The 27,542-nt window shown below is 37.6% G+C and overlaps 1 protein-coding gene across 4 annotated transcripts in view; it reads right to left on the reverse strand.

Moving 5' to 3' along the window:
* NELL1 (neural EGFL like 1) overlaps positions 1 to 27,542 on the reverse strand; it is a 292,015-nt gene that overhangs the window by 111,374 nt on the left and 153,099 nt on the right. For 3 of the 4 annotated variants that reach the window (XM_037403130.1, XM_037403129.1, XM_037403127.1), the window contains exon 14: positions 4,923 to 5,045. The exons of the other annotated variant lie outside the window; for it this stretch is intronic. In XM_037403130.1, coding sequence (XP_037259027.1) covers positions 4,923 to 5,045 — 123 coding nt within the window. The remainder of the gene's footprint in view (positions 1 to 4,922; positions 5,046 to 27,542) is intronic. 4 annotated transcript variants of the gene reach the window in all.

The following is a 27,542-nucleotide window of genomic DNA, read 5'->3' on the forward strand; positions in this document are numbered from 1 at the left end:
CAGTCATATTGCTCACATTTGCTTTAAGGTTTATGACTGTAACTAAGTCCACCTCATTTAATCATTCTAATAAATCTACACCTCAGTAGAAACCACTAAATGAGATATTAATAGCACACTAAATATACCTCTTAGACAGACTACACAAGTAAAATATTGAAGTACTATGAAAAATATTTGCACTTGTTTAAGTGCTAGACTTCTGTTCATTCCCTGCTACAGAGATATATGAAAAAAAGATCAGCAAACACACCTTGTCCATGCTTCAGAAAAATTGCCCATTTACCATTCTAGTATATTCAAGGACACTTCTATTTTTCTGATAATATATGAAGACTTCTACAGGCACAATTTATACTTTAAAACAAATATTTGAAACTAAATACCACGAGATAGGAAAAGGCTTGTATACTACACCTAGGTCTCCTCATACAAAAGAAAACAGATGGCAACAAAACATTGACGGTGACTCGCAGATTGTTCAGGCTGAAAAGTCAGATCTATAGCCCCTACAAAATCTGGCAGGTGGGGTTTTGTTGGTTTGTTTTAAAGCATTTAATCCTAAATGTCACCAATTATTTTAGGAAACCTGCTGATGTTTCAGTATATCTTGGCTCCTTTCCTGGACTTAGTCGGCAGTACAAGACATGCTCTGTAAGAGCCTTCTGCTGAACTGTAGGGCTGTACATCCCCCAGAAAAGATTCTCTACCATCTCACTAAGGTGAAGTGGGCTGTGGAGCACAGGGTCCTTCATGTTTTAACAAATGGCACATCCCACCTTGGTATGTCACTTGAACAGCATGAGGTGCAACACTGCCAAGTGGAACTGGAACTAAAACTCATCAAGACAAAAAGCAGAGAAAGATGTTGTCCCTGTACACGTTTTCCAGCCTCCCAGAGTCAAGCCCAGGTTTCACACAGAAACACTGCAACAGTACACAGACCGAAAGCCTCTGTAGTTCAAAGATGGTGTTTATCTCTCTATTCAATATCCCCACTTCTTCGGCTAGAGTCGTAACAGAGACTTTTACTCATTTTAGACATGACAGAGTTTTACTCTCGCGCACGCAACCCTGTCTGCGGGTGACAGGTTATTCATAAACGTGGCTGTCCTCGGAAACTAAGACTTCTTTCATCTAACCATTGCCACTGAACACCCATCCCGACAGGCGCACTGCCAAATGCCATGTTGTACAAGGCAGTCATTTGCCCACCACACATTTTTTTTTAACTAAAACATTCAGTTGCTAAACCAATTTTTATCATCTTTCCCTTCTACCCTAAATTGTCTTTATGCTGCACTATTAAATCCCATCCTGAAGTTTAGTGAAATTACTCCAATTGTCCTTATTCCACTCTCACCTAAGAATTCTGTAATTCATTTACAGAATTCAGGTAAAAGGGCATAGCATGAGTCTTACATTACTCACCTACAACTTCTTCTGTTTCCCAAATCACTCTTAGGTCTTTTGATAATATTTTTTTTAAAGTTTCCTTCACAGAAAACAGCAAGTTAAGAAATCTGTAAATTCAGAATATCTCTCTCTTCAACTAGTTATACCTCTGTCCTCTGCCTTTAATGCTGTCATTTCTTCCAGCAAAGATCTCCCTATTGTACTTCTCATTTCCTAAAGAAATCCTAAAATATAATCTGTCTGATTGTGGGTCCGGTATTCTGTCAAATTTACCAAAGGCAATGGCACAGCATCGTACTGCCTTGTCCTCTCAGCTCACCTCTGCTTCATTCCATTCTGATCTACTGCCAAAATTTCAGTGTCTGAGGTGCTACAGCCCACTTCTTACAGTGAAATTTAGAGCATCCATAGGAAATAAGTCATATTTGTCTCTATTACATGGTCTCACTCTCTATACAGTGGTAACTCTTCTTGCACTCATCTCCACTTCTCTTTCCCTTTTTATGTCACTTAAACCATGTCAGTATCTTTTTTAATGCAGAAGTGCATTTGGTCTGGGTCTGCGCCCTTTTCCACTACCTCCCTCCCTGACAGTTTCCACATCTAGCTTGACACAATCCGGTCCTTTAATTACATAGTCTCGTCTACCACATTTACAGTAAAGCAATTCCTTATGCATGAAATTTATTTTTCTACTCAAGAAGTGTGACAGCCTGATTACACAGGTGTTTTTCAGGTTGTTTTTTTTTAAGTATTTGGTTTCCTATTGATCATTGGGTTTTGTTTTCATTTCTAAATCCTCAGCAATCATAATACTCACATTGAGACAATTTCCATCCTTTTTACTTCTCCACACTATTCACAAAAAATGCAAACATCACAAATTCCTGCCAGAGTAATTTCACTATATTTAGTTCACCATGTTTAATTTAACTACACATACGTTTTCTTTTCTAAAATGCAAATAACAGTATTCTAGAGTTTCTGTAAAGACTATCACAGTGTTATACAGTACAGTCAAAGAGGAACATTACTCTGATTTTACTTTTTATAACATTGCTAAAATAGTTCGTTGAAATAGATTGTAGAATCAAGCACAAAGCCAGTCCTTTTCTCTCATCATAAAATCATCATTTTTCTTGTTATGGTTTTGCTGGAAAATATTAATAATATTTCTTATTGAATTACAGAGATATGTTATCTCAGTAGTAGTTGGAACAAGTGTTTTGAGTATGCACACATCTATAACATGTAAACATGTATAAAGCGCTTGCAGATAACTTGAGGGGAAATGTTTATTATATCTTCAGATGATATTACATTAAATTTATTGCCCTGGCTTATGTCTATTTTTTCCTAACCTATGATGCCTGAAGATACAGCCCCAAAACTACTACAGGACAACATAAGCAGTTTACAGTTGTCTTGACACATCCACACCTCTTCCTTTGTGCCAAGCCTAGCATTCGTGCAAAGAAACCAGTGTGACTGTGACTGGTAATGTATCACTGCTACACTTGGAAAAAAGAGGCTAAAGTGTGGTTTCTGGTGTTACCACAGGCAGAATGGGAACATGCATTCAATTTGCAATCCAAACTTGTAAAAACCTCAAGCAACCATAGAACCACAGGCTGAGAAACTCAGACCACTACTTTACATTGAACGATTTATTATTTACTGAAATGTACACAATTCTATTAGCGGGTTTGCAATAATAACTATTCCATGCAGTGCCAGATTATTCTTATCCCTAGAGACCTTAATAATTATTAGACTGCAACCTCCTTTCCATAATTTCCAGTTTCCTTTCCAATTTATGCTTCCCATTCAGAATATAAGAATGCGCTTTGTTTCCACTATTTCCACAGACACCTGTCTCAAAAAGGCAACTAAAACTACATTCACATGTAGTGATATTCAAGGTGCATAATAAAATGTGCAATTCAAGGCACACTAAAAAATATATGTAATATATATTTTTTCCACGACTCAGATTTCAACAGAATATTGAGGGGAAATCATTACTGCATTTCTCCAGTGCAATTTCGCGACTTCAACATTATTAGATTAATAAATATATAGTAGGAATTTCACTTTGAGTTTCTGGCACATCAAATGAAATACCCAGGTGTGCAAATGAAGAAAACCAGTGTGAAAACACAGTTTTTATGAACAAATCCAAACATGCCTGTTTCAAAGAAATATTATTAAGGGTTTATCTTGTTGTATTACCCTCAGAAAAAAAAATATCACCACCGTCAGACAGGCTGTTCACTCAGACTTCCCTGAAACTATAGTAGTCTATGCTGCAATTTACATTTACTGTAATCAAAAACTAAAAACATACCACAGTGAGTTTCTCCCGTGTCACCTGCTGATCTTCAATATAGACAGACAGAGGGTTAACTTGCCCTCCCTTTTCATAACATTTTTGTTTTCCTTCTTAAATCCTTACTAACCATTTTAGAGTTTAAAACACAAGGATGCACCTGTGCAGAGGGACAGTATCCAAAAAAAGTGATACCAAAAGCAATCAAATGGTATATGCAAATGCAGTAGCTGACCAGCTAATCCTGGTGAAGAACTTCAGCCTGAACCAGGAATGACATCAATCGTCATTCTCCTTTAAGGAACTGCTTGGCCAAATTACAACATTCTGGAAAATTCAGCCTCTTATGCCCCCAAACTTTGCAAAATATTTTACCCAGTACATTCCTCAACTTCGATAGCTATCATTTAAAAAAAATAATTTGTTAGGTTTTTATTACTGTAATTCTCTTTATAAATTCAGAAAGTATGCAATTTCAGATGAAACAATAGACTTTTGTAAGACAAATATAGTTCATATAGTACTTCATGACACAACCTTCACTAAGCCAACTATTCAACATATTCCTTCCTCTGTCTTTGTATTATTTGCTTTTCTTTCTGTACAGAAAGAAAACCAAAAAAACTCATGATAAATAAATGATCTACCACTTCACAGAAAGCATGGGTGGCTATCAGTATTTCTTGTTTACATAACTGAGAAATCTTCAAAATACACATTTAAAGGTAAAGATTTTAAAAGTAAAAATAAAAAAATTAAAAATCCCTATTCCAATGCAAGTAATCAAATAACCACCATATGATGTTAGCGTAAAACACAATTATCCTAATTTAAAAGGCACCTGACTAAATCTTAAAAGCCAAAGGTGACAACACATACCATCCACAGTTTATAAAACAATGATCACTTAATAGCTGATACTAGCTCAAATGACAGTATAAGGTGACAGTAAATGAAAAGTTCTTCTAGCATTCCAAGAACTATTTCCTTCTTGCTAAGAATTTATGCACAAATCAATTCCCATCATCTCCATGCATACTCCATTTGCCAGCTGATAAATCTTACAGCAAATGATTGACAGAAGCCAGCCATCACACGTTACCAGAACATAGGTGAATGTCAGAAAACATTACCAGAGTTTGCCACTTTCACAGTGTTTCTAGATCCACCGACTTACCCCGGCAGATGGTCCCGTTGCCCACATATCCGGGTTTGCAGGTGCAGCTATGTCCCCTGACAGTGTTCGTGCAGATCGCATTCTCATCACAGTTATGCTGCCCGCTGCCACACTCATCGTGCTCTACAGGAGGAAGGGGGAAAAGGGGCAGGGGGAGGGAAGTGGAGGGGGTAAAAATTACAAGAGACAGTGAGCTTTGCAGTGTGATGATGTGGCATTTAAAACCCAAGTGGAATAACAAGGTTGCCACAATGGCTGAATGCTGGGAGTTGGTGCAGGAGGCAGCTATGGGCCTGCTTCAGTTACGAAACTCAACATGTGCCTGGTGACAGTAGGTTATTTAGGTTCAACAACAGGAAAAAGAAGAATCAGTGAGGAGGCAAAGTATGTCTGTGACAAAAACCCACAAAGAAGATTACCACTGAAAAATATCTGCTGTGAAGACTAACCTTCACATCGCTGTCCATCACCAACAGTAACAAGCGTTAATACAAGGTAAGCAAATACAAGAGGGGCCCTAAGTGCACGTCCTTTAAATGCGCAGTTCAGTTGTCACAGCCACTTGCTCAATGCATGCTGTGCCGACTCTCTAGTAGCATGTAAAAACATTTTACATTTTTAGAGCACCATTCACACCGTCGAACCCCAAAGAGGCTCCCAGACACATGGGCCATACTTTGCTTTCATCCAGCAACTAACTGCTGCCCCTGAGCCTAATTTGCTGCAGCACCTGCACTTTACTCTCCTGCTACATGTGGTTCTAGTAAAGCATCAGTCAGAGGGGGCAAGCTACCTGACCCTGAAGTTTCTCTCTTCCTGCAATTACTAGAAGCTTCCCTCATGCAGCAGGATTGCAAAAAGAAAGCCTGAATATTTTACACTTTTGCATGGCTGAATGTTTTACACTTTTGCATGGGTGGATTTACAGATTTGTTCAGTGGAATCAAGAGGATGCAATGAGATTTCCTAAAACCATGCAAAGGACAATAGATATAACCAAAAACCAGAACCTGGAACCCTTCTCCGTAGCCTTCATTTCTGCAACTGCAGTCATCGGGGCTAGCAACCACGTGCTGAGAGGTAAAAGGTACCCCTTTTTGGAATCAAGGACTTACTTCAGTATCCTAGTGAACAGGGGGTATCCAAAGGACTACAGACTGAATTTAGCCTTCTGCAGACCACAGAGAGAGGTAGTGCCTCTAAAACATGAGGAAAATACTAATTTTTACAGACTCTGAATTAAGCCCTTTAGAAGGGCCTCTCCACTGAGAACAAGAGGATCACAGGCTTCCCAGGCTACCGTTCACCTCTGCAATGCCCTCACTTCACCGTAGTACAGAATGACAGCCAACTTCAAGATAACTCAAGACACATGTAGATTTGAATGGTGGGTTCTGAGAAACCCTCCAAACTAAATGCTTCTGGAACACCGCTGATAACTATCTGCAGAGCATATATCCAACATATGTTTTCTATTTTTCAAATATATTTGACAAGAAAATGATATGGATTGCAACCATTTTCTTTTAAAGAGCATCAAAGCAATATATCACTCGCTCACACTTTGCTTTTAGCAAGAAACTCTCTCACACACACCCTCAAACGTGCCTGGCTTTAGCTGATAAATTCAGGCTTACATTTATACTTGTTAGTTTATGTTTGTCCCTAGCTCTGCTTAGTAATTCACTTCCGCTCCATGCCAGTTTCCAGATGCCTTACATGTTTTGAATGCCAGGCTTCTTCAAGGGCTGCCTCTTCTCTGCTTCATCGTTTAAGGAACAGTACCACAGCCTAATTCTTGCCACTGCCGTCTTGCGGTGCTCAGACTGCCGGATCAGACACAAAAAGCATCGAGCTACCCTCCAAGGCAGTGCTTAGCAGGCAGCCGAACAATGCTTTCTTTTAAAAGAGACTCTATATATCCCTCCCTCCTCTTACTACTTTTATTAGTTATTGCCATTAGCTTTCACGTGTTGGTATTCAGACTATAATGAGAATGCCTTTTCGCTAGGCTGATGTACACACAAGAACATTCTTACTCAAACAAGTGCCAGAATTAGTTGATTACCTTCTCAGCACTTCAAGTATAAACAAAAGATATCCCAGTGGTAACATACGTGTTTTGCCAAAACACACAAGAGATTATACTCTGCTGTGTTGTTCTAGGACTTTGACAATGTAAATCATTGTATTTACCACTCCTGCAGATGTACAGATGCTGGCAATATTGAAAGATTTAGCACAGACAAAGCTGCTTTCCCACAGTCATATTTCAAACAGAGGTCAGTTTTTTCTAAGCTGATATAATTTGAAGAGCTAGTAACAAATGTGACCACGAGAACCTGCCCTTCATGAGACATGCTGATGCTGCTAGGACAAAGAGGACTAGGGGAACCTCGTCTGCATGAGAAATCCTAAGATTTCTTAGCAGCAATATAGCTGCAATGATGGGAACTTTAAATTAACTTTTCCCTGGTGTAGAGATGTCTATAGATGATGTTGCTACAGGCCTAATAAGAATGAGGAAAGCATTGATTTTCTGTCATGGTACAAAAATCTTTTAGTCCAGATAGAAAAATCCTTAAGATTCTGTCAGTAGTGAGTTATCCTGGGTTTGCTTCTCCCTCACAAGAGATCATCCTTTGGAGCACTTGGTGTTCACATCGGGAAGCGAGCATGGAAAGTGGGCTCAAGTTTTATTTAAACTCAAAGGAGATTACAATTAATTTGCAAAGAACATTGCTTTATTACACAATGCACTTTCCAAAATCCCCCATTCCAGCACATCAGATAGAACCTGCTTTTGCTTTAATGTTATAGTAAATACTGTCTGACTAGATGGCCATCAAAGACTGGAAGAGAAGGACAAGTGGAAGGAGTCACAAAGAGTACCATTCCAAACGACCAAAAAGGGAAGGGCAGTGACAAAACCCTCAAAGTCATATCTTATTGTTACTATTTCCCTCACAGATGAAAATGAGAAGCACAAGAAAAGCGGCTCTGAAAGGAGGGAAAAAAAAAAAAAAGATATATGTGTGTGTGTATTAAAAAAACATGCTAAAAATGACTATGTATATATGTTGCCATATGCTGCCATGGTCAGGAATAAAACTGTCATCATTAAGTTTGAAGTCATCCATCTCTCTGTGACTTCTATTTGTAACGTAATATACACAAAAGGAGCTTAAGATCAAAGACAAAAGAACTGGCTGGCTTACTGAGGACAGTACTGTAGAATGCAATTCCCTGACCCAAATTTTACTCCCCTGGACTATTAATAACCATTTGATATAACAGATATAACAATAACAGGCACTATTTCTGAACAGTTACAGCAACAGCACCATTCTTAGCTTACACACAAGTTAGTTTATTTATGAAATATCTTTTTTATTATTAATTTTGATTTTTTATTACCTTCAGCATTAGTATTTCTGTTTACTCAAGAATCCTGGTTATTGCTGCCTCTGTTCTGTGCTTTATCTGTGTTAAAGCTGTGAGATCAGTCAGATTTTTGTGCCTCTATTTCCTCTCTATAAAATGAGGATATTACAATATTCTTTTTTTTCCCCCCTATGTTTGTCGTTCTTCTGAAATCCTCAAATACTCAAGATGTTACAAAAAAAACTAAAGAATCTCATTCCGTTGCAAAAAAGGAAGAATCAATTACCAACTGCTAGTTTACCTTCTACTTAATTTATTTTTCCTGCAAGCAGAGATGAGGTATGAAAGGACATATCATCTCTGAAGCTACAGCTCACCCGCTGCTCATTCCTAGCCACAAAGGCCTAGCCACCTAAGGCCAGCAAACTACACGCTTAAACCAAACATTTTCCTTCTGGATTTCCCAAAATTTTCATGAACTTTTCCAAAATCCTCAAAAGTATCTTATTTTCTGAGTTCACACCTGAACCAGGCCGCCTCGTGAAGCAAAGACTATAAAGTTCATTCTTTCCTCACCCTTTACCCGAGGATGTCCATCTGCCTCCAAAAGCACTTGAAAGATCACTATGTAAGAAATTAGTCATCCTTTTAGAAAAGCCTATCTCTGCCACCTGCATTGTACGACTCTCTGGAATCATGACACGTATCAACTATGGGTGTCCTCTGCACATGCACTAAGCAATGCTTCAGTTCTGAAGAACCAAGGTCTTTAAAACCAAATTTCTACAGAAAACTTCCATTTGAAAAAGCTGTCACTGGTAGGTCAACCCTGGTTAACTACTTGCCTCAGGCAACTGAAATTACATGAACTGGAACAGAAGTCCACTCTGATAGCACTGCAGGTCTGGGGATGCTGATGTTTATACATGGGTGGTGTTACACGACATGCACAGTGGTTGAAGATAAGTATTATAGTTATCACTGCTTTGTTCACAAGCAACCTAATAAGTTTACCTTGATGATGAGAACACTGACGAGCTGACAGAATGTGTTTCAATATTACATGGCCTTACAGAGATAACAATCATACAAAAAGCAAAGCTAATTCACCAGAAAACAGTTTAAAGTAGATGGTTAGTTGCACAACCTATTATAAAAAGCATGAACGCATCCTACAAATAGCAGAAAACCACCATGTACCAAAACACAGGCTGATCTGTAAGCATCCTGATATTAGGGCACACACAGTATCTCCTTTTTCTTGACATCCCAGAGAAGAAACAAATTACAGCACAATGGCAAAACACAGACCATTTGCCGTTATTCAGTAACATGAAATGAATAAGAAACCGCTGAAATAAGCACAATTACCAGACTGCCACAGAGCAAGCTGTGACCACAGTGCATCCCCCTGTGCTGCTGTGTGTGCTCGAGGTAGATAGACCCCAACCAAGCAAGCAGCACACCACACCACCACCTACAACATCAACAACCGACACCAACTGTGTAGACACGCAAAAAGAACAGTTGAATAATACCTGAGGTAGCAGAAGATCAGAAACACAACTAAACTCCATGCCTGCCAACAGAATATTCACTACAAAAGGTCAAGCCTCGGCTAATATCTATATTAGCTACACCTTCAACAACAGCAGAATAATCAATCATGATGCACTTCAGCTGTGAAGCCACTTGCCTAAATTTTAAACAGACCTTTATCTTTCTTCAAAATACAAGTACCTATTCAGGCTATGAAGTTAAAGCACCTGTGGGTTGTAGCAGCTCCTGCAGACCTGAAAGGAGCAAGCATGCCAGCTGCTCCACAGTTAATATGTAACCCTACTGATGGGCGATCACTTCAGCTTAAAGTATAGAAATATTCAAACAAGGACAAAAACGTCAGAAATCTCAAGGCACCTGTATTTCTGTCAAATCTTCCATACCCCTATTTTTCTAGCCTAATCTTATGGAGGAATCATGTAACTGCTTTTGTTTTGTGATACTTGAAAAATACCTTCTGTTCTGAGCTCAGCTGAACTGGAAGAGTGCAGAAGGAAAAGCGCTGGGGGCAGGGGGGAGTGTGCCATGCAAAGCTTTTTGTCTGCCTTAAGTCATGTATTCTGCATAAAGCCACCCACACCATATTGCAAAACTGTTTATAAGTAAACACACATAAAAATAATTCAGAACACATCCAAAGTGAAAAAGGATTTTTGTCATGCATTTATAGATACAGACGCACAAATACCTAAATGTATAAATAAACCATCATAGGTAAATACAAAATTTCCCCATTCATATGTACATGAAATCTAGTGTTTGTGACAGGTTCTAGGCAGCTCTGACAATTAGCATCAGAAGAACTGTCACTAATAAAAAATGGCATATTTCTATACTCTTGAAGTTGTGGGTATTATAAATATCCACATTTTTACTTAAGAGATCTTTTCAATAAAATCTTTTTCTATTCATTATACAAAAGGAAGATGCCTTTGCTTATATTTCATTTGTATAATTTTTTAAATGCATCTTTCAGAGGTACTACAGAATTTCTAGGATGCCTCTGCTTTCCTGTGCTGAAAGACACAACACCGTTAGACTTACTGGATTTGTATGGGTTCTAGAAACAGCATCTACTTGGCTTTAGCTTTCTCTTTTCATTTGTTGTTTTTGGGTTGGTTTTTTTTTTTTTACTTTTCTGCACATGCTTCGAGTAACTCAAGTATTTGCATTTTTGTACACTTTGTCTAAAACATTTACTAGAAAATTAGAACCACAGACTGAAAATATATAGCAAACAATACATGATAAAGCTAAGAACCTTTTGGTCAAGAGTCATAACTAACTATAACATCAAGATATAGCTTTCCCTTGCACAGCTCTAAAGCCCATAATGGATTTCAAACATAATTTCTAAAAGATACATTTGACACAGGATTTATTTTTCAGCAAGAGTGCCGACATTTTTATCTTTATTTCCTCTAAATACAGAAGCTCTCAAAAAAGGACCAGCACCGGAATGCAATTACTGGAGACATATCCCATTGAATGGTCTTTCACCATAGTTACACTCACTTCTCATTATAAGAAAAGCCCCCAATTTAAACACGCTTACAAGATGGAAGCATTTTTCTGTTGTAAGGATTTTCTTCTATTAGCTCCTCAAAGCCTTCCTACTTAATAACAAAACATTCATCACTGGAAAACATTGTGCAAAGATTCTGACTATTTCTATTTATCCTTATTTTTACAAGATTGAAAGGAAATCTAAGTTGATCTATAATTAGTGAGAAGACAGTCAGCTTCTGGGGTACGTAACCAAAAATGTAGCAAACACTTTTATACACCCAGAGACTTGTAATAGAGAGACAACTCACTTATGGAATAGCAAGGTCATCAGGTGCTACCACTGTTTATTAATACAGGGGCCATTTATGTAGAATATATGCCCTAATGCAAAATTAATTAGCTATCTGGCAACAGCTAAGCAATGGCCTTTGAAAACTCAGAAAGGAGAAAGCCACCTCTCCAAATACATTTTAAAAGAAGCAATCTTTTTTTGCATGGCATTAGGATGGATTCACATATCTCTGTAATAAATAAGGCTGTACAAATGAGAGCTTAAAAATTGAATTTAGGAAGAATTGTGGACTTAGTGGAATCAGGATTTCAGTTCACAAGCAGTTCCGATGAAACAAAAGGGTGAGCTTTTAAATAGACTGAATAAAAGGAAGCATTATTCTCAACACACAGGAAGAATCTTCCCCAGAAAACCAGGGCAATTAGAAACAAGATGCATACATCAAACAAGAAATTACATTGCAGATGGTAAAGTGGTGAAAAATAATAGCTAACTGTGAATCCAGAAAACCCGGGGGGGGGGGGCGGGGAGAGAGAAAAAAAAAGATAAAGAAAATCTGCATTTTCCCCCTATAACAAGATTTAAAAAAACAAAGTAAAGTTTATCTATGCCCATTCTGAACTTCAGTCACCCAGGCTCACCCTGTCCATTCCCACAAGTAAAGAGAAGGAACAGGGTGCAGAACAGAAAAGCTCCACTGTTCCTTGATGTAAGGATATGCTGCAACTTTCCCCTTATGAGCAGTCAAACATACAATACTGCCAGAAATATCAGAGTTGCCATTCTTTTAATAAGAAACTAAAATGCTATTGTAATTTATGACACAATGAACGGCTTCTGGTGTTAAACATGAAATTATTTAGATTACATTCTAAAAGAGTGTGGACATGTGCTGCTCTTGGGTAATTAGGAAGAAATAGTGGGATTTAATTTTAATATAAAATTCTGAATGTGCATGCAGTTGCCTCTTGAAATAAAACCTCTTAAAATGTTTCCTTTTGTATTATCAACTAAAATTTTTTCTTTGGCTTTCTGGCACCTGGTTAGATTTTGGTCACATATGCTATCTACAATCAAGTTTATAAAACAAACTACTAATGCAAGCCATGCTTACTCTTTTTATTCTATATTTTTCTAATTTATTCAAATAAACCAATCTGCCTAGAACTGTCCTGAAACCAACATAACAAAACAGTAAGATTCATGTTCCTAAACTGGTGTTTAGAGAGAATCCCTGAGATTTGTCTCAGTGATTCATTTTCAACTTTAATTATTAGCTGGCTTAGTTTAGATTTTCACACTACAAAGGAATCTTCTTTGTAGTCATGTATTAGAAGATCATAAACAAAACCAACATCATGTTATTCGTGCACTTAATGTGTATCATAACTAACCTGATATATAGATATATCTAGGGGAAAATGCACTAAAACTACTATCTCGTCCCAAAGAGGCCAGCGTGCCAACGTGGGTAATAATGACACCTGTACCTCAGCTGGTATCATCTCAACATCCAGGGAGTGAAGCCTTTACAACTCATGCCGTCTGCACTGGGATGTTTGGCCTTCTTTATTTCCCCTCAGCAAGAAGCAGATTCCAGAGATGAATGCAAAGATTTATATTCTGTTCCAGTATATAGAACATTCATTACTTCTTGCCAAAAAAATGACCTTGCTAATGACCCTTATTCCTATGAAACTCCTAAGTTCCACTCTTATGTTACATATATGGATAGAATTACGAAGAACCGTGGGTGACAAAAAGATATACTATAAAAAAAGAGGACACAATTTTTTCAGAGACATTTGTAGTACACAAGACATTTCATAAGCCAATGTTTTTCATACGGAGCTTTTGTTTTCCCTTTTACACCTACCTGAATTTAACATACAGAAACCTAAAGTGTATTGAGTTGAAACTATTTTTGAACAGCCAAGACAGACGCATTTACTGTTAAGTTTGGATGATCTGTGCTCTTTAGCATTCAAATTCAGTTTACAGTTTCAGTCTTTGCCTTCACTTCATCCTGTTAAATCCATTTTTCATATTATACTCTAAAAGATGTGAACAAACACAATGCATAAAAGCAAAAGTCAGGTTCTCTTTGAAATTAATAAACTATCCAAAACACTTCAAAAACTTTCTTTTGTATCAACACAAGACCTTTTCTGGCAGCTATTCAACATCACAAGCAACCTAAAGAGTGTGTGCCATGTAGCCAGTTCTACAACCCGAAGGATTTCTGCTCTACCAGGTCCCCTCTTGCATTGAAGGTCTCCATGTCATCCTCACAGTTTTTGAGAGGGACAGACAAGAAGTGCACACACAATTCAAGACACCAGAATATCACGGATTTATACAATAGCACAATAACATTTTTCGTTTTGTTCTCAATGCAGTTCCCAAAGGATCTCCCTTTTCTGCTCATCTTTGACCACAGTTAAGCAGTGAGCTAGTATTTCCAGAGAACTATCTGCAGTAATTCCAGTATCTCTTCTCTGAATGGTAATGGCTAATTCAGAGCATTTGTATAACATACCTATCTTCATTTTCTTTTCTCTTTTCTTGTTTTGTTTTTACCCAAGGGAACAGTACTTTATACTCTGCCCCTCTGTTCTGGCTCACTACTTTTGAAAAACAACTACCAATAGTACCCGTATAACATTTGTTAGGGAGTGGGAAGCCAGACATTTGGTTTTATTGTGTTCTGAACACAATACTAAAAAAAGAAAACCAGAAAGCAGGGGAAAAGAGGAAAATCAAAAAGTGAAATCCTGAAAAACCATGTTGAAGGCTTGGACACATTGCACCCTGATAAGAAGATCCCTAAGTCAAAGTGAAAACAGCATTGAACAAGCTAGGTCAAGTGTTTGAAAATCCAAAAACCACTGGAAGTGTACACCACTGTTTTCTTTACATTTAAATTTTATTTCCCTAATCTTTTCAAATGTGTTTGAGTAGACTTGTCAAATTGGTAAAGGATATTAAAATAATTTTATTATTACAGAACAGCAGCTATCAGATCATTAGTGTGAAGAGTCACAGTATCAGGAGGGGTTTTGACATTGAATTTCCATGTCATATATCCAGAGAAACGTTAACAATATTGACATACACAGGAATTCCAGAATGTATCCTTAACAAACAAGCAGGCTGGTATTAAAATGGCAATCCACCTGACATACTCTCAATTTAAACTGGATACACTTTGCTGCAGTTGTGTGGACTTCTTTTTGAAAGCCAGATTATTTATGTTTGGATGCAGTATTGTCTAGTTGCCTAACGCTGACAGGTGATCATCTTCAGAAAAAATATCAGTATGCAAACACTACACAGTAGGACAGCTTGTATGACTGCTAGAGGGTAAATAATCCATTACAGTTTCCACAACTTCCACCTCGACCTATTTCTCACATGACAGAAACATGAGCAGCAACTTTCTCATTAGCAATGTGTATCTTTAATTCTAACACTTGCCAATAAATTCTGAGCACAATTGTGGAGACAGGCATCAAATTCAATTCAGACCAGATCTAGACAAGAAATTCATTACAAGAGTTTGGAGAGGTCTGCATATCACAGATCTTGAAATGCAAATGAAAAAATTACACTAAGGATGAAAACACGCTCCACTGTCAAAAAAGCTCTTTTGTTATCTTTGTGCTTTGAAGAGCTTGGAAATTTATACCAGCAGAAGAATGAACTCTTTTGCAAGTAGAGTTTGTCACTGAGCAAAGCACTGGTATATCCATACCATTCAGTCTGCAGGACTGAGGCTGAAATCAATGAAGATTAGATGATCTTTCAGAACTAGAACTAAGTAGCAAGGATTACCTGTTTTCAATCGTAAAGATTCAGACTAATTCCTAAATTTAACGGTAATAGAGTGCATAGGGCTTTGCTTCTGGTCCTACAGCTCAGAATTAATCTCTCATTATGCAAACTTTTGCACAGGGTGAAGGAAGCACACAGCATATTGCTAATGAAACACAGCCCCACAAAACCACATTTTTAAGACTAAGGGATATCAACAATTAAGTCAAAGTCTCCAAGGAACATGAAAAGGTTCACGAAGTTAACACAAATGTAATACGTTATGCATGGGAAACACACGTGGTGTTGAAGAACAAATAGCTACACCCTCATCTTAAAGAAACCAAAGCATCTTAAAGTGTCTCTTCTTATGGGATTTATAAACCAGAACGATCAGTTTATGCACTGTGTTCCAGAGGTTTGCAGTAATCTGGTCTGCATGCCAGACATTTATTTATTTATTTATTTAAGGAATCCAGAAGGAATTCCAAATTTCATAAAAGATGTATGTCCTTGAGGTGCAGTGGTCAGAGCAAAGGTCCATATTCTGGAAGCACGCTCTATTCTCAGCTCTCTCACACACAGAGTACTTCACACAAGTTATCATGCCTGAATCATAATGCACACCGATATTTTTTAATTGGAACATGCTAGGCAATGTGGTCATCTTATTATTACGGGATATTAAATTTCTAATACAATCCTTATCTTTTCTGCCAAGTAGTTAAGCATCAAGGCATTGAGCTTTTAAAAGGCACCTTGATTGTGTATATTGATTTGTATATTTGCAAACCACTAGTTATTCCAAATTTCTCTAAGGAGCTATTGCTTTTCTTGACATAACTACAAAGCAGAGAATTTCATACAGAGAGCAAATAAAGCCTTGAACTCAATGTGATGTACCACACTGAATGAGATCAGCTACACAGTTCCAGCTAGACTGGAGCCGTGACATTAATATTGATAGAGGAATGGCCCGGGAAAAAAAACCAACCCAGTTCTATGAAGTTCTCAGGTTATCTAAATCATAGGAAATTCACTTAGGAAAATAAAGCAATCACACATAATGACACAACCTGAAAAAATGAGACTTTGTCTAGTAGTTGCCACTGCCTAATTCACAGTTTTCAGGAGAGGTGCCTGTTACCATTATAACTTAAGATACAGTTTTATTTTGCCACTGTGTTGTTAAAAGCAGGTCCAAGGACCTGCACTGTGTTGGAAAAGAAACCCTAAAGCAATATGTGCTGATTTATTTATAAAGCAATATAACTTGATGTAAAAGGACAGACTGCTTTTTATCCATAAAATTTTGAAAGCTGCATATTTTATGAAGCTGATATCAGAACCTCCTCTTTCAGGTATTTTCAGGTCAACAATAGATAAAAGCTTTATTTTGCAGAAATCTCAAAATCACTAACACAAGAAAGTATGAAATAGACCTCTGGATGCAATTTTTAGACAACGTTTCTTCATGGCTTGATGAACTTCTACTGCTGATACAAGTTTAAAAGTGTTTCAGATTTCAGCATTCCATGATGCTTTCACTTCCACATTAAAAACAAAAAACAACAAAACAACAAACAAAACCAAAAACAAAAACGACAAGCAATATATGCCCTATTTCAAACTCGCACAAGTCTGTTAGTGCTATTGCAGTACAGTAAGGTGGATGTTTCTAAATGAACCCGCATGTGTGACAGATGTGTCAATCTGCTGATAGAAGAACACATAAAACCACAGTTAAGGTTCTACAACAAAATTCAAGCATAATGAGGACAGGACACATCTTATTTCTTTGCATGTATCACAGATGCAATGACAAAGCTTGTGGAGTGTTGGAGCATGTATTACAGGTGATATGAAAGTCACAAAGACTTTGCATACTTTTCTCAATTTTCTGTTTACAAAGTTGGAAAGTTAAAGAGTCCAGCCGTTAGGTTCCCCTGCAGACTTCGCACCTTTATGTTTTATGTACAAGCTTCTAATTAAGCATATGCTGCAAAAAGGCTGGACTCCAATATATTTTAAGCTTCTGACAGAGTAAAGATGGACTGTTGCTTCTTACTGAAAGTAAACAAAATATTTGCCTAGCTGCAGCTCAGCCAACAAAGCCAGTGAGTGCTGACTGAGATTCTCAAAAATGGATGTCTACAAAGTGGCTTCTAAGACAGTATTTAGGCATTTAAATCACTAAATGGCTCGCTTTCTCAGAGTGCTGAAAAGCTAACTTCGCCTAGTGTGTTTAACTAGGACAAATGGGTTCTCAGCACTTAAGAAAAAGAAAAGTAAGTCTAGTTCTTTATGTCACTCCTGTGTACTAGTCTTCAATATACTCCTTTAGCCTCACAAAAATACTATGGAATTTTTACACAGAAGGAAGTGATCAAATCATTTTACCCCCTAAAGAGTGCAACTTCAGCATTGTATTTACTCTCAACCCACAAATTCAATTTTTATTTAAAAGCAGAAACAACAACTAGTGCATCATCATTTCCTAAGGCACCTATGTTTTTCCCTGGGGATATTCTACCGTAAGAGCGATCACAATAGACCATACTTCTCTTATGAGATATGACAAGATCACAGCCTGAGTTCCTTTGGCTGCAATTATACCTTCTTATATCAGCAAAACACTGTATAGTATGAAGACCCCACTGCTGAGACAAAAGATAAAGCAAACAGAATTTATATGCTGTACATTTACCAGAGGCTAATGACATACAACTTTATTTCACATTTTCATCTCTTAAGTAAAAATTAATAAAAATTACTTAGATACACAAATGTATTATCCACGACACAGAAAAAAATGCATGGTTGGTTGATGCTCATTCAAACAGGGAATTCTCTGCTCCAAACAGGGGCTTCTGCTCCAAATGCTTTAAAAAAGTCACAGACAATCACAGAGAAGTGATAAAAACCTCTATGTATTACTATGCAAGAAAAGTGGGGATCTAAGCATGGGATTCTCCAAGAAAACTGATGATGCAAGGTGTCTTTTCCCCAAAAAAGCTTAGAGCATAATTTTAGGGAGGACAGAGGCAGTAACGTGACATACCTAAAATCGCCAAACAGCATGGAAAGCACTGCAGAACTACACTGGAGATTCAGAGCAGGGGTCCCCAGGGGATGAAGTCACATTCATTTTCTAGCTCCCTTTTCACTGTGACTCACAAAGTGCTACCCAAAGTGTCTCTGCTGCAGGTACTAGGATACTGCATTCAACCTTTGGCAAAGCATGAGATAATTAAAAAGGAAAGCAAAACACCAGGTGTGAAAAATGTCTGCAAAAATCAGTTTACAGAAGGCACAATGAAATTCTTGCTTAGCTTGAGTAGCTAATACCGACAAGGCAAATCCACATATATGCACCCAATGAGACAGAGAACGTGGGGTTAAACGGCTGCATATCATGAGGGAGCACAAAACTTCAGGGGGAGGATTAGAATATTTCACCAGAAAATGTGAGACAGAAGTCAGAGAATATGAGAAATGAGAATCAAGCAATGGTGAACTCGGAAAGAGCAAGCTTCTTGTTCACAAGAAACAACCTCCACAAAACACGTGTAGCTATGCCTATCACACGCTATTGTACTGCTTAAAATTTAATTTCAGCATACATTCCAGGGAAGAAAAGGAGGATTATATAGAGCACTCCAGCTCAGATAAGGCAGCAATGATGCTGTTTAGTTAAACTGAGCACAAACCTTCCTGCAAAACATGCCCAGGGGAGAAAGCACAATCCTGGGGCGAGAAGATCCGACACAACCTGAATTCCTCCCCTCTATCATTAACAGACTACACGACTAGGTGACTAAGATACTTTTGCCACCTCCTTTGTAAAGCAATGCTTAGAAAGGTGGTATGCCAGTGCAAAACTCATCTAATATAATGAAACTGATTACCAACAGACAATAATGGGAAAGAGACTGGATTTGGAATATTTGAACCATTTGAACCAAAAAGGTAGGAACCTAGTGAAACCTGACATTTATCACTGTTAGGTGACAGGCAAACATTATGACATCCTGGAACACCACTGACATTTCAGCCACAGCTCACATGTACAAGAGCTAGCAAATAATCAAGAGACAATTTTAAAAAGGTTGCTGGTAATCTCTTAATGAGACAAGGAATTCTGAAACAAGTCTGAAAAAAGCCCATTGGGAAAGTGATAGATGTAAACTTATTGTCACAGGTTAAGCATCAGATAGACAATCACCATAAAATTATTTGGAGGAAGGTGTCAACAGGTACCTACTCAGGCATCAGTTTCACAAAAATTCAAGAAATAAAGAGATAAATGCTTTTATTATTTAAACGAAGATATACTTTACACATCAAATAATATTCCTGCTCTAGATACTCTAACATCTGCAAAGGCTTTTTCTCTCTTTATTAACTATTTCCTCAGAGAACACCCTTATACAGAGAGAAAAAGACAAGATTCCTGGTTCCCCTGCCTCCCATGTCCTACAGACAGGGGAAGGAAAGTAAGCAATATAAGTACTGCTTGCACATAGTTTTGATAAAGACTGTAATTCCAGTCCTTTCAACATCTTTCATTTAAGGGGCTCAAAGCCAATTACAATCATTAAGGATCCGTGTCTCACATGTGACTTCTGGACATGCAACAAGCGTCCGCAAACAACAGAAAATCCTGTTGCAGAGAAGAGGTATATGCTTTTCCAAAGGATCCCAGAGCTACGCTGCCCGAGTGCTGAAATCAGCACTAAATCAGCACTAGAGTAATTCAGTAACATTTCCGCACAGAAGACTAGAGAGCTTTTCATTTTAACTACTTCTCAGAAAACCTGAACACACAGGGCCTGCAGCATCACGGTGATAAAATTCCCTGGAGGAAATGTCCTGCCACCAGCTCCCATCCCCACAGACTGGTGTCAGCTCGGAGGCCTCCACCTAATCTCTACCTTACAGCGACAGAAGCAGGATCCTTATGCATAGCAGTCACAAGCACTCCAATGCCACAGAAAGAGAGCAGTGAATTAAGATGTTAAAAATTAATAGTAATTTGAACAGTTAAATATTAATAGTTTAATTTAGAAGGAGGAAAAAGGATTTCTTTTGACACTAATTTGACCCTGCATCCTAGGTGACCACAGATGAAGATGACAGGTGAAACAAATTAGTGTAACAAAACAATTGCCTGGAACCACAAATTGAATTTCAATGGGATAGCTCATGCCACTGCAACCCAAGGAAGTCATCTTGTGGGGCACACCTCACTGGGTTCACATGCAGTTTAGAAAATTAATAGGATAAAAATGTGTTTCGAATATTTAACAAGAGGCAAGATAAGGTCAACCAGCAATAATCCTATATCTAGAAAATTATACACATACAGTATTGATTCTTTTAAGTTTCCTGTAATGAGAGGAAAGTAATCTTTTTCATCCAGGAAGAGCTTTTCTAATTGATGTATGTTTGGCATCCTAAACAGTGTTCACACTGGGAAAGACGAATGATATGTCACTAGTCCTGCCACCAGTGACCATACCAACACTGGCAAAACTGCTGTATTTCCAAAGAACTTACAAAAAGCAGCCATGCAAAGTAGGAAGAAAAGTTCAGTGGAGTTAACCCTATGAGAGACCTGAATGATAATGCATAATGCAACCTAGTATTAAATTCTTACTACCAACAAGAACTGTGTCTAAGCATGGGCCTTTGGAAACTGTCTGACACAGGTCAGCAGATCCCTGCTGGACGAGTGACAGTGAAAGTATATAAGGAGAAAATAAGCATCAGGAGATCCCTCCTCTCCTTTTCACCAAAAGTACCTGTGGCACAATAAAAGGGATACGTGTCTTAAAAATTGAGTAAGTTTAACGTGGACAAAGATGGCTTAAGATAAGCTTGGAGCGCCCTGTAGCAGAGTCAACTACACAAGGCATTTTCTGACTTGGGTATTTCTCTGAAACGTCACGAGCCCGAGCACCCATGGGGAAGCGGTACACTGGGACTGGGTGAACCAATGGTTACTGCCAGACTCAGAATGATTTCCATCTTTGGTTTCTAACATAACAAACAGTGACAATTTCTGCCTCATGATCCTATTTTCCATTTTTTTTCTAAACAATTGGTGAGGAAGATGCATATTTTAGGCACATTTTCTTTTAAAAACTTACTTGTCGTTATTACAGCCTCTGCCTTTGTGTTGTAAGGTTTTCAAAAACCCTTTCATAAAGAAACATTTGTTATTCTGTGATGCTCACTAAGTACCATTTCTTGCTTGAGAAGGCACAATGTAAGATGTATAATAATAATAATAGAGCTATCAAAAGAAGATCATTAACTACAGCAGGATTACCACCTTATCTTGGGACAGGCTCTTCTCATTTTCTGTGTAGGCTAGATCACCACATCTCTCTCTGATCAATGCTGGTATGATAACCATTGGGCCAGCCATAAAAATGTAACAGGATTAAAAGACAGTAAACAGCATTAAAGAAAAAAAAACAAAACTGAAAATAGGGTGGTCCTGAACTACATATACAAAGCAGGAAAGCTCATAACCCAGATTTCATCAGCTGTACACAGAAAGAGGTGGCGGCATGGGAATAAAATACGTATTAGTTTCATTTGCCAGTAAGAAAAGATACAGGAGGACAAAGCCATGGAACATAATATAATAGCATGCAAATAGCTTTAGATTCTCTGGAAAAATATGAGTTACTGAGTAACAAATGCAACTCAGTAGTAAAAAAAAGTAATATTGATGTCAGAAAGAATACACTTGAATGAAAATTAACAGATATGAACTACAACAGAATATTTAACAGTATTTTCTGTAAAGCAAAAAAAAAGTGTATACTTTGTATGCTAACTGAAAGCACAGAAAAATGCAAGAACGTGTCTCTTTAAGAACAACGGTAATTCTTACAAAGTTTTGCATTTCCTTTCCAGTTATTATTAAAGAAAGATAAGATAGCATTTAAAAAGCAAAGGAGAACCAGTAAAATTATTGTTGTCTGCACCAATTCACAAATGTCAAGAAACTACAGGAGAAAAAGCAGACATCATCATTATGCTATGTCTGAAATTGATATTGCACTGAGGCTAAACTTTCCTGCCCTCCCACTGCAGTTATATGCAGTTTAAGGGTTATCATTTGAACAGGTACAGACAGAAAATTAAAATAAAAAAAATAAAAAAATACAAAAAGAGAGAGAAAAGTTTACAGATATTTACAGTAGCAAAAAATCCCTCCAATAGGATTTTCTGTGTAATTTGTGCTACATTGTAAAACTGAGGTAACTGATTCACAAAAATGCTAAAATACCCAATGCACTCTTGTTTTGAAGGACTCGCATGGAGATACCTTAAGACTATAATAATTATTATTGTTGATGATGTTAAATACTCTCTGGCTGTTATTACCTTTGACTGAGGGTAGATTTAGATTAGCTATGAGGAAGAAATTCTTCCCTGTGAGGGTGGTGGGACACTGGCAGAGGCTGCCCAGAGCAGCTGTGGGTGCCCCATCCCTGGCAGTGCTCAAGGCCAGGCTGGATGGGGCTGGGAGCAGCCTGGGCTGGTGGGGGGTGTCCCTGCCCCTGGCAGGGGGGGTTGGAACCAGGTGACCCTTAAGGTCCCTTTCCACCCGAACCACTCTAGGATTGATTTAGGTCATATCAAGTTCACCTAATCTAATTAGATTAGATACTTCATAATAACCTGCCTTTCCAGGCACAATTTTACCTTTATCATCTGTTAAGTAATCACATTTTTATAGTAGAGCTTAAAACGCTAGGACATTGAAAATAATGTATTGTGGCCGATTGAAGTTATACCAACAAATAGCATCTGAAGGATTTAAACAGATAGCAGCAATTATCCTCCTCTTTGTGGAGCATGAAAGTGATAAAAGTGATTATTTTTTCCAAGATCACTATAATATTCATGTATCTACTTAACTTTCCTCCTTGGAAGGTCCCATTTGTTTTCTTTAAAGAAATGAATAAAAAGATTTAGAAGATTGTGATTACTCCGTACTTACAAGAAAATGAATAGCAGCTACGACAAAGGTATGTAAAACGAGTAACAATGTAGAAAACTCTCTTACCAAATATTAATAAAAAAAAGCTCTCTTGCTCGGTGAAATTAAAGGGGGGGAAATTCAGGGTGGACAGACAGAAAGTTATTTTACAGAACAGATCTAATTGATAAAAGACTTTAGACGGTACTGCGTTTAATTCCAACAATATTCAAAATAGTAACCTCATACTCTGCATGAACAGTTTTGCTAGCTAGGATTTAATTATGAAACTATTGATCGTTATGGTTTAAGGCACAAAATGATCATTAGATGGAACCAAGGAAAGAGATTCCTTCTACGGTAAGATTATAGTTGCAGGGAGACCTATATTTTTCTGAAGCAACCAACTTTGCTGTCAGACAATAAATATTAGGTCAACTGCAGGTCAAGATGCCAGGTTCTAATAAAAAGGCAATTAATTTTATCTGGGAAAAAAAAAAAAAAGATCATGGCTTTTCGTCTGCTGTCTGAAGAGATCTCAGGCAAGAGGTTATCCAGAGTTATTGTATACAATAACGGGCCTTCTGGCTTACACTACTTTAATTATTTGTTCTTTGGGAGTTCAGCTGACACCAGACCAAGTTTAAACTCAGTGTGGTTGTGGGAAGGAGGAAGAGCGGGAAGCTGGCTGCCTTGCCTTCATCTGAGGCGAGTTGAGCCAGTCCATGCAGCAGTACAGTACTCAAACTCATGCAAGCAGGTGTCACATGAGAAGAGACTCTGAACAGGCACTTCATGCTCTTCTTCCTACTTATTCTTAGCTAACGTAAAAAGGGCAGGCACTGTGGTTACCTATGAATCATGCAAATATAGACATCATCGAAGACAAAGGAATAGCATGCACTTCTAAGATTAGATTTTCAATTTCAAAGGAATTTCATGATTGCTTTGCATTAGAAAAAGCTAAAGTGTTCAATCACACTATATAAAGATTTAACATAACCAATGATCAAAAATGATAATCTTTCATTTTAGGCAAAGCAAGCAACTGGGCAGAAATCAATAAATCTTTCATAATAGTGGACTGGACTTTTAGTTTTAGTCTGTGCAATGCTGGTCTTAAAAAGCTTACACAAGATCTTTGAGAAGCTATGTAATTTTGCCTGTGCAGGGTGCTGGACTGATTCAGTACCTCGCTATATTTTCAAGCTACCCTATGCCATACCCAGTGGACAGTAGTAAGGGTTTATTCTTCCTATGTACTTATCTTTACAATATTTATTTCTAAAAGTTAAGATCATACTGATTTGTGAATAATCAGAGAGTGAAAAAACTGTCACAGGATCATCCGACCATCATTGCTTATATGGCAAATCTGATTTTTGTAAAAATGCACAGCTAATACTAGGAATTAATAATACTAATAATTATTAGAAATAAGGTAAGAAACAACATGCATGTAAATTTCGTATCATAAAAAAGGGATTCTAGACTTGGTGGAATAATATAAAAAATTACTCCGAGACATCACCTAAAGTGTTATTTTCAGAAGATACAAAAGAAGAGAGAAGGTCAGAAGATGTTTCCACACACAGAATTATTGTGGTCATAGAGCTGTCCACAAGGAGAAACACAAGCAGGACTCATTAAAGGAATCACTGGAAAAAGTCCTCCATGATAGCAATTTCCTTTTTTTTTTTTTTTTTTTTTTTTTTTTTACATGTTAAGGGAGATACAGCTTTTTTCTATGCAACCTCTGTTCAGAAAGTAGCTTGCACTCTTAACTTAAATCCATTTAGAGAAAAAAAAAAGTCTGAGACATTAAAAGACTAAAATAATAATAGCTCAAAGTCCATCTGTTTACAGAGTTAATGCCCTCAATCACTACCTAAACTTGCTTAATTTCTGTTCCCACGTAGCACATAGAGAGACAGAAAAGTTCATCAGAGTCCAAAACACATATCATATGAAATCTTTCCAGAGATTTGCTGACAACCCACTACCCACATTAACGTTCACAAAGGGAAGGAACCTAAAATTTTGCATCAGATGCTGAATACTTTGCAGACTCAGATCCAACTTGAGAAGTTTTACTTTTGACTGGAAAGCCAACACATGCCCTGCAATAGCACCCAGCAGCTCAGCACCTTGCCAAATCTCTCCAATAACTTCGAGTAGTTCTGAAGTCTCACCCTGACTTTCTGTAAGGCATATTGCCTTTATTTGTTTAGCATACGAATTGTGAACTGTTAAGAGTCGTACCATGCTAATAAAACAGGAATAACAGCTTCTCATTTCAGTAGCAGTTTATCCTTAAACCATCTGTTGCTGGAAAACCTATGTAACTGGGACAATCTACAACGCAAGATTCAAAATGGATCTGTTAACGTCCTTCAAGAGTGTCTGAATGCACTGATATACCAAGCACAATAAGCCCTTAACCTTAATGCAGTATTTTGCTAATCTGTTTTAAACTCAACATCTCAAGTTAACTGTGTGAAGAACACTGTGCTTTCCACTAGAACAGAAATTTGTACTATGGAGATAGTTAACCACTGAAATAACATAAGAAAATAATCTTTACAGACTTCAGAAAAATTTATCAGGTAAAGGCTTTGTATTTCAAAGGAAGTATGAATTCATTTTCTCAGTGAATTAATTAGCCTCTTTTCTGCAGTGCAAAACAAAAAATCCACATAGGGTGATAACTGCTTTTGGTCCCTCATCCAATTTATGGATCCTGACAGGCAGTCTAATGGCACTGATGACTTTTAATAAATCAACAATCTCAGAGCAACAAATCAAAAGCAGCAGCAACGGAAAATAATTCAGAAACCAGTTTGATGGCAGACCTAAATAAGCATAAGTATTTTGATTTCTACCAGCTATAAATCCAGCCTCTGGATTTTGGGGATTTGTAGGTAACCTTACTTTTAACACCCTCACTGCTGACTGCTACCTGAGTATTTAGTCATGCAACTTTTTTATATGAAGCCACATGTAAGGGAAAAAAGAAAAGAAAAAAAAAAAAAAAACAAAACACAAACAAGAAAAAACCCACCCCTCCTGCTAATTTTCACAGCTGAGTTTGTTCCAAGTCAAAAATGCTTATTTGACTATTCATTGATAAAACATATGCAAAAAGCTGCATCCTTGAAAAACAGCCCTGAATATATTACATACAAGAATACTAAAAGACTTTTAAATTCTCCAATCTCATTATAGCTTTTTGTTTCCAAAGTTCCTTTAAAAAAATGGTTATATTTCAAATTCCATTAATGCCTTGGATTAAGTCTTTCCAGCTGACTTCTTATACAACTTAATTTTCTGTGCAACAAAGCAGCCTCTTGCTGTCTTTACAAATATCATCAATAATGTTCAGCTGTGGACACTCAATCACACAAAACTGGTCATAAGTTTTAGCAATCCAGGTGGAACAAGGCTGCTCTGTTGCCCTTAAAAATAGTCCTTTCTGTTTCTTCTAGAAGCATCAACCATGGAAGACAGCATGTGTGTGTTTATATGTTTCGCTCTGCCTGGTACCCTAAGCAAACAATTCTGTAAGATCAGCCATTTCTGTTACTGTCACGTATTTCACATCAGCTAGGAATTTTATTTAACTTAAAAAAAAAAAAAAACCAAATGTTATTTCATCTATAACTTCTTTATTTCAATAATCCCGGACAGTAGTTCAATTCCAATAGCAGCAACAAGACAAAATGCCAAGGAACCCACGTCATCAGATGCCATATACATCCTACCTGAGTTTGCAACAGTTAGAGAGCCCACGTGGACTCTCTAGAGCTAGAGAAGAGGCACGTGGACTGTGGATTCTGAATTTTCACTGAGCAGCAGTATAAGCCTAGTATCCTAAGCGTGGAGTGAATTGATGAAAAGATTTTAGCATGCCAGGTACAGAAAGAGGGAACTCTATATATAGTTTTTAATACATTATAGCTACCTGTGGTCCTAGAGCGAAAGGATTAGCCCCCGTGCCTAAGACTGAACCCCAAGCTGGATGGGGCCATAGTAATCATGAAAGACATGGAACTATTGACAT

Source organism: Falco rusticolus, chromosome 10 (genome assembly GCF_015220075.1).
Source record: "Falco rusticolus isolate bFalRus1 chromosome 10, bFalRus1.pri, whole genome shotgun sequence".
In the NCBI taxonomy this organism is placed as follows: domain Eukaryota; kingdom Metazoa; phylum Chordata; class Aves; order Falconiformes; family Falconidae; genus Falco; species Falco rusticolus.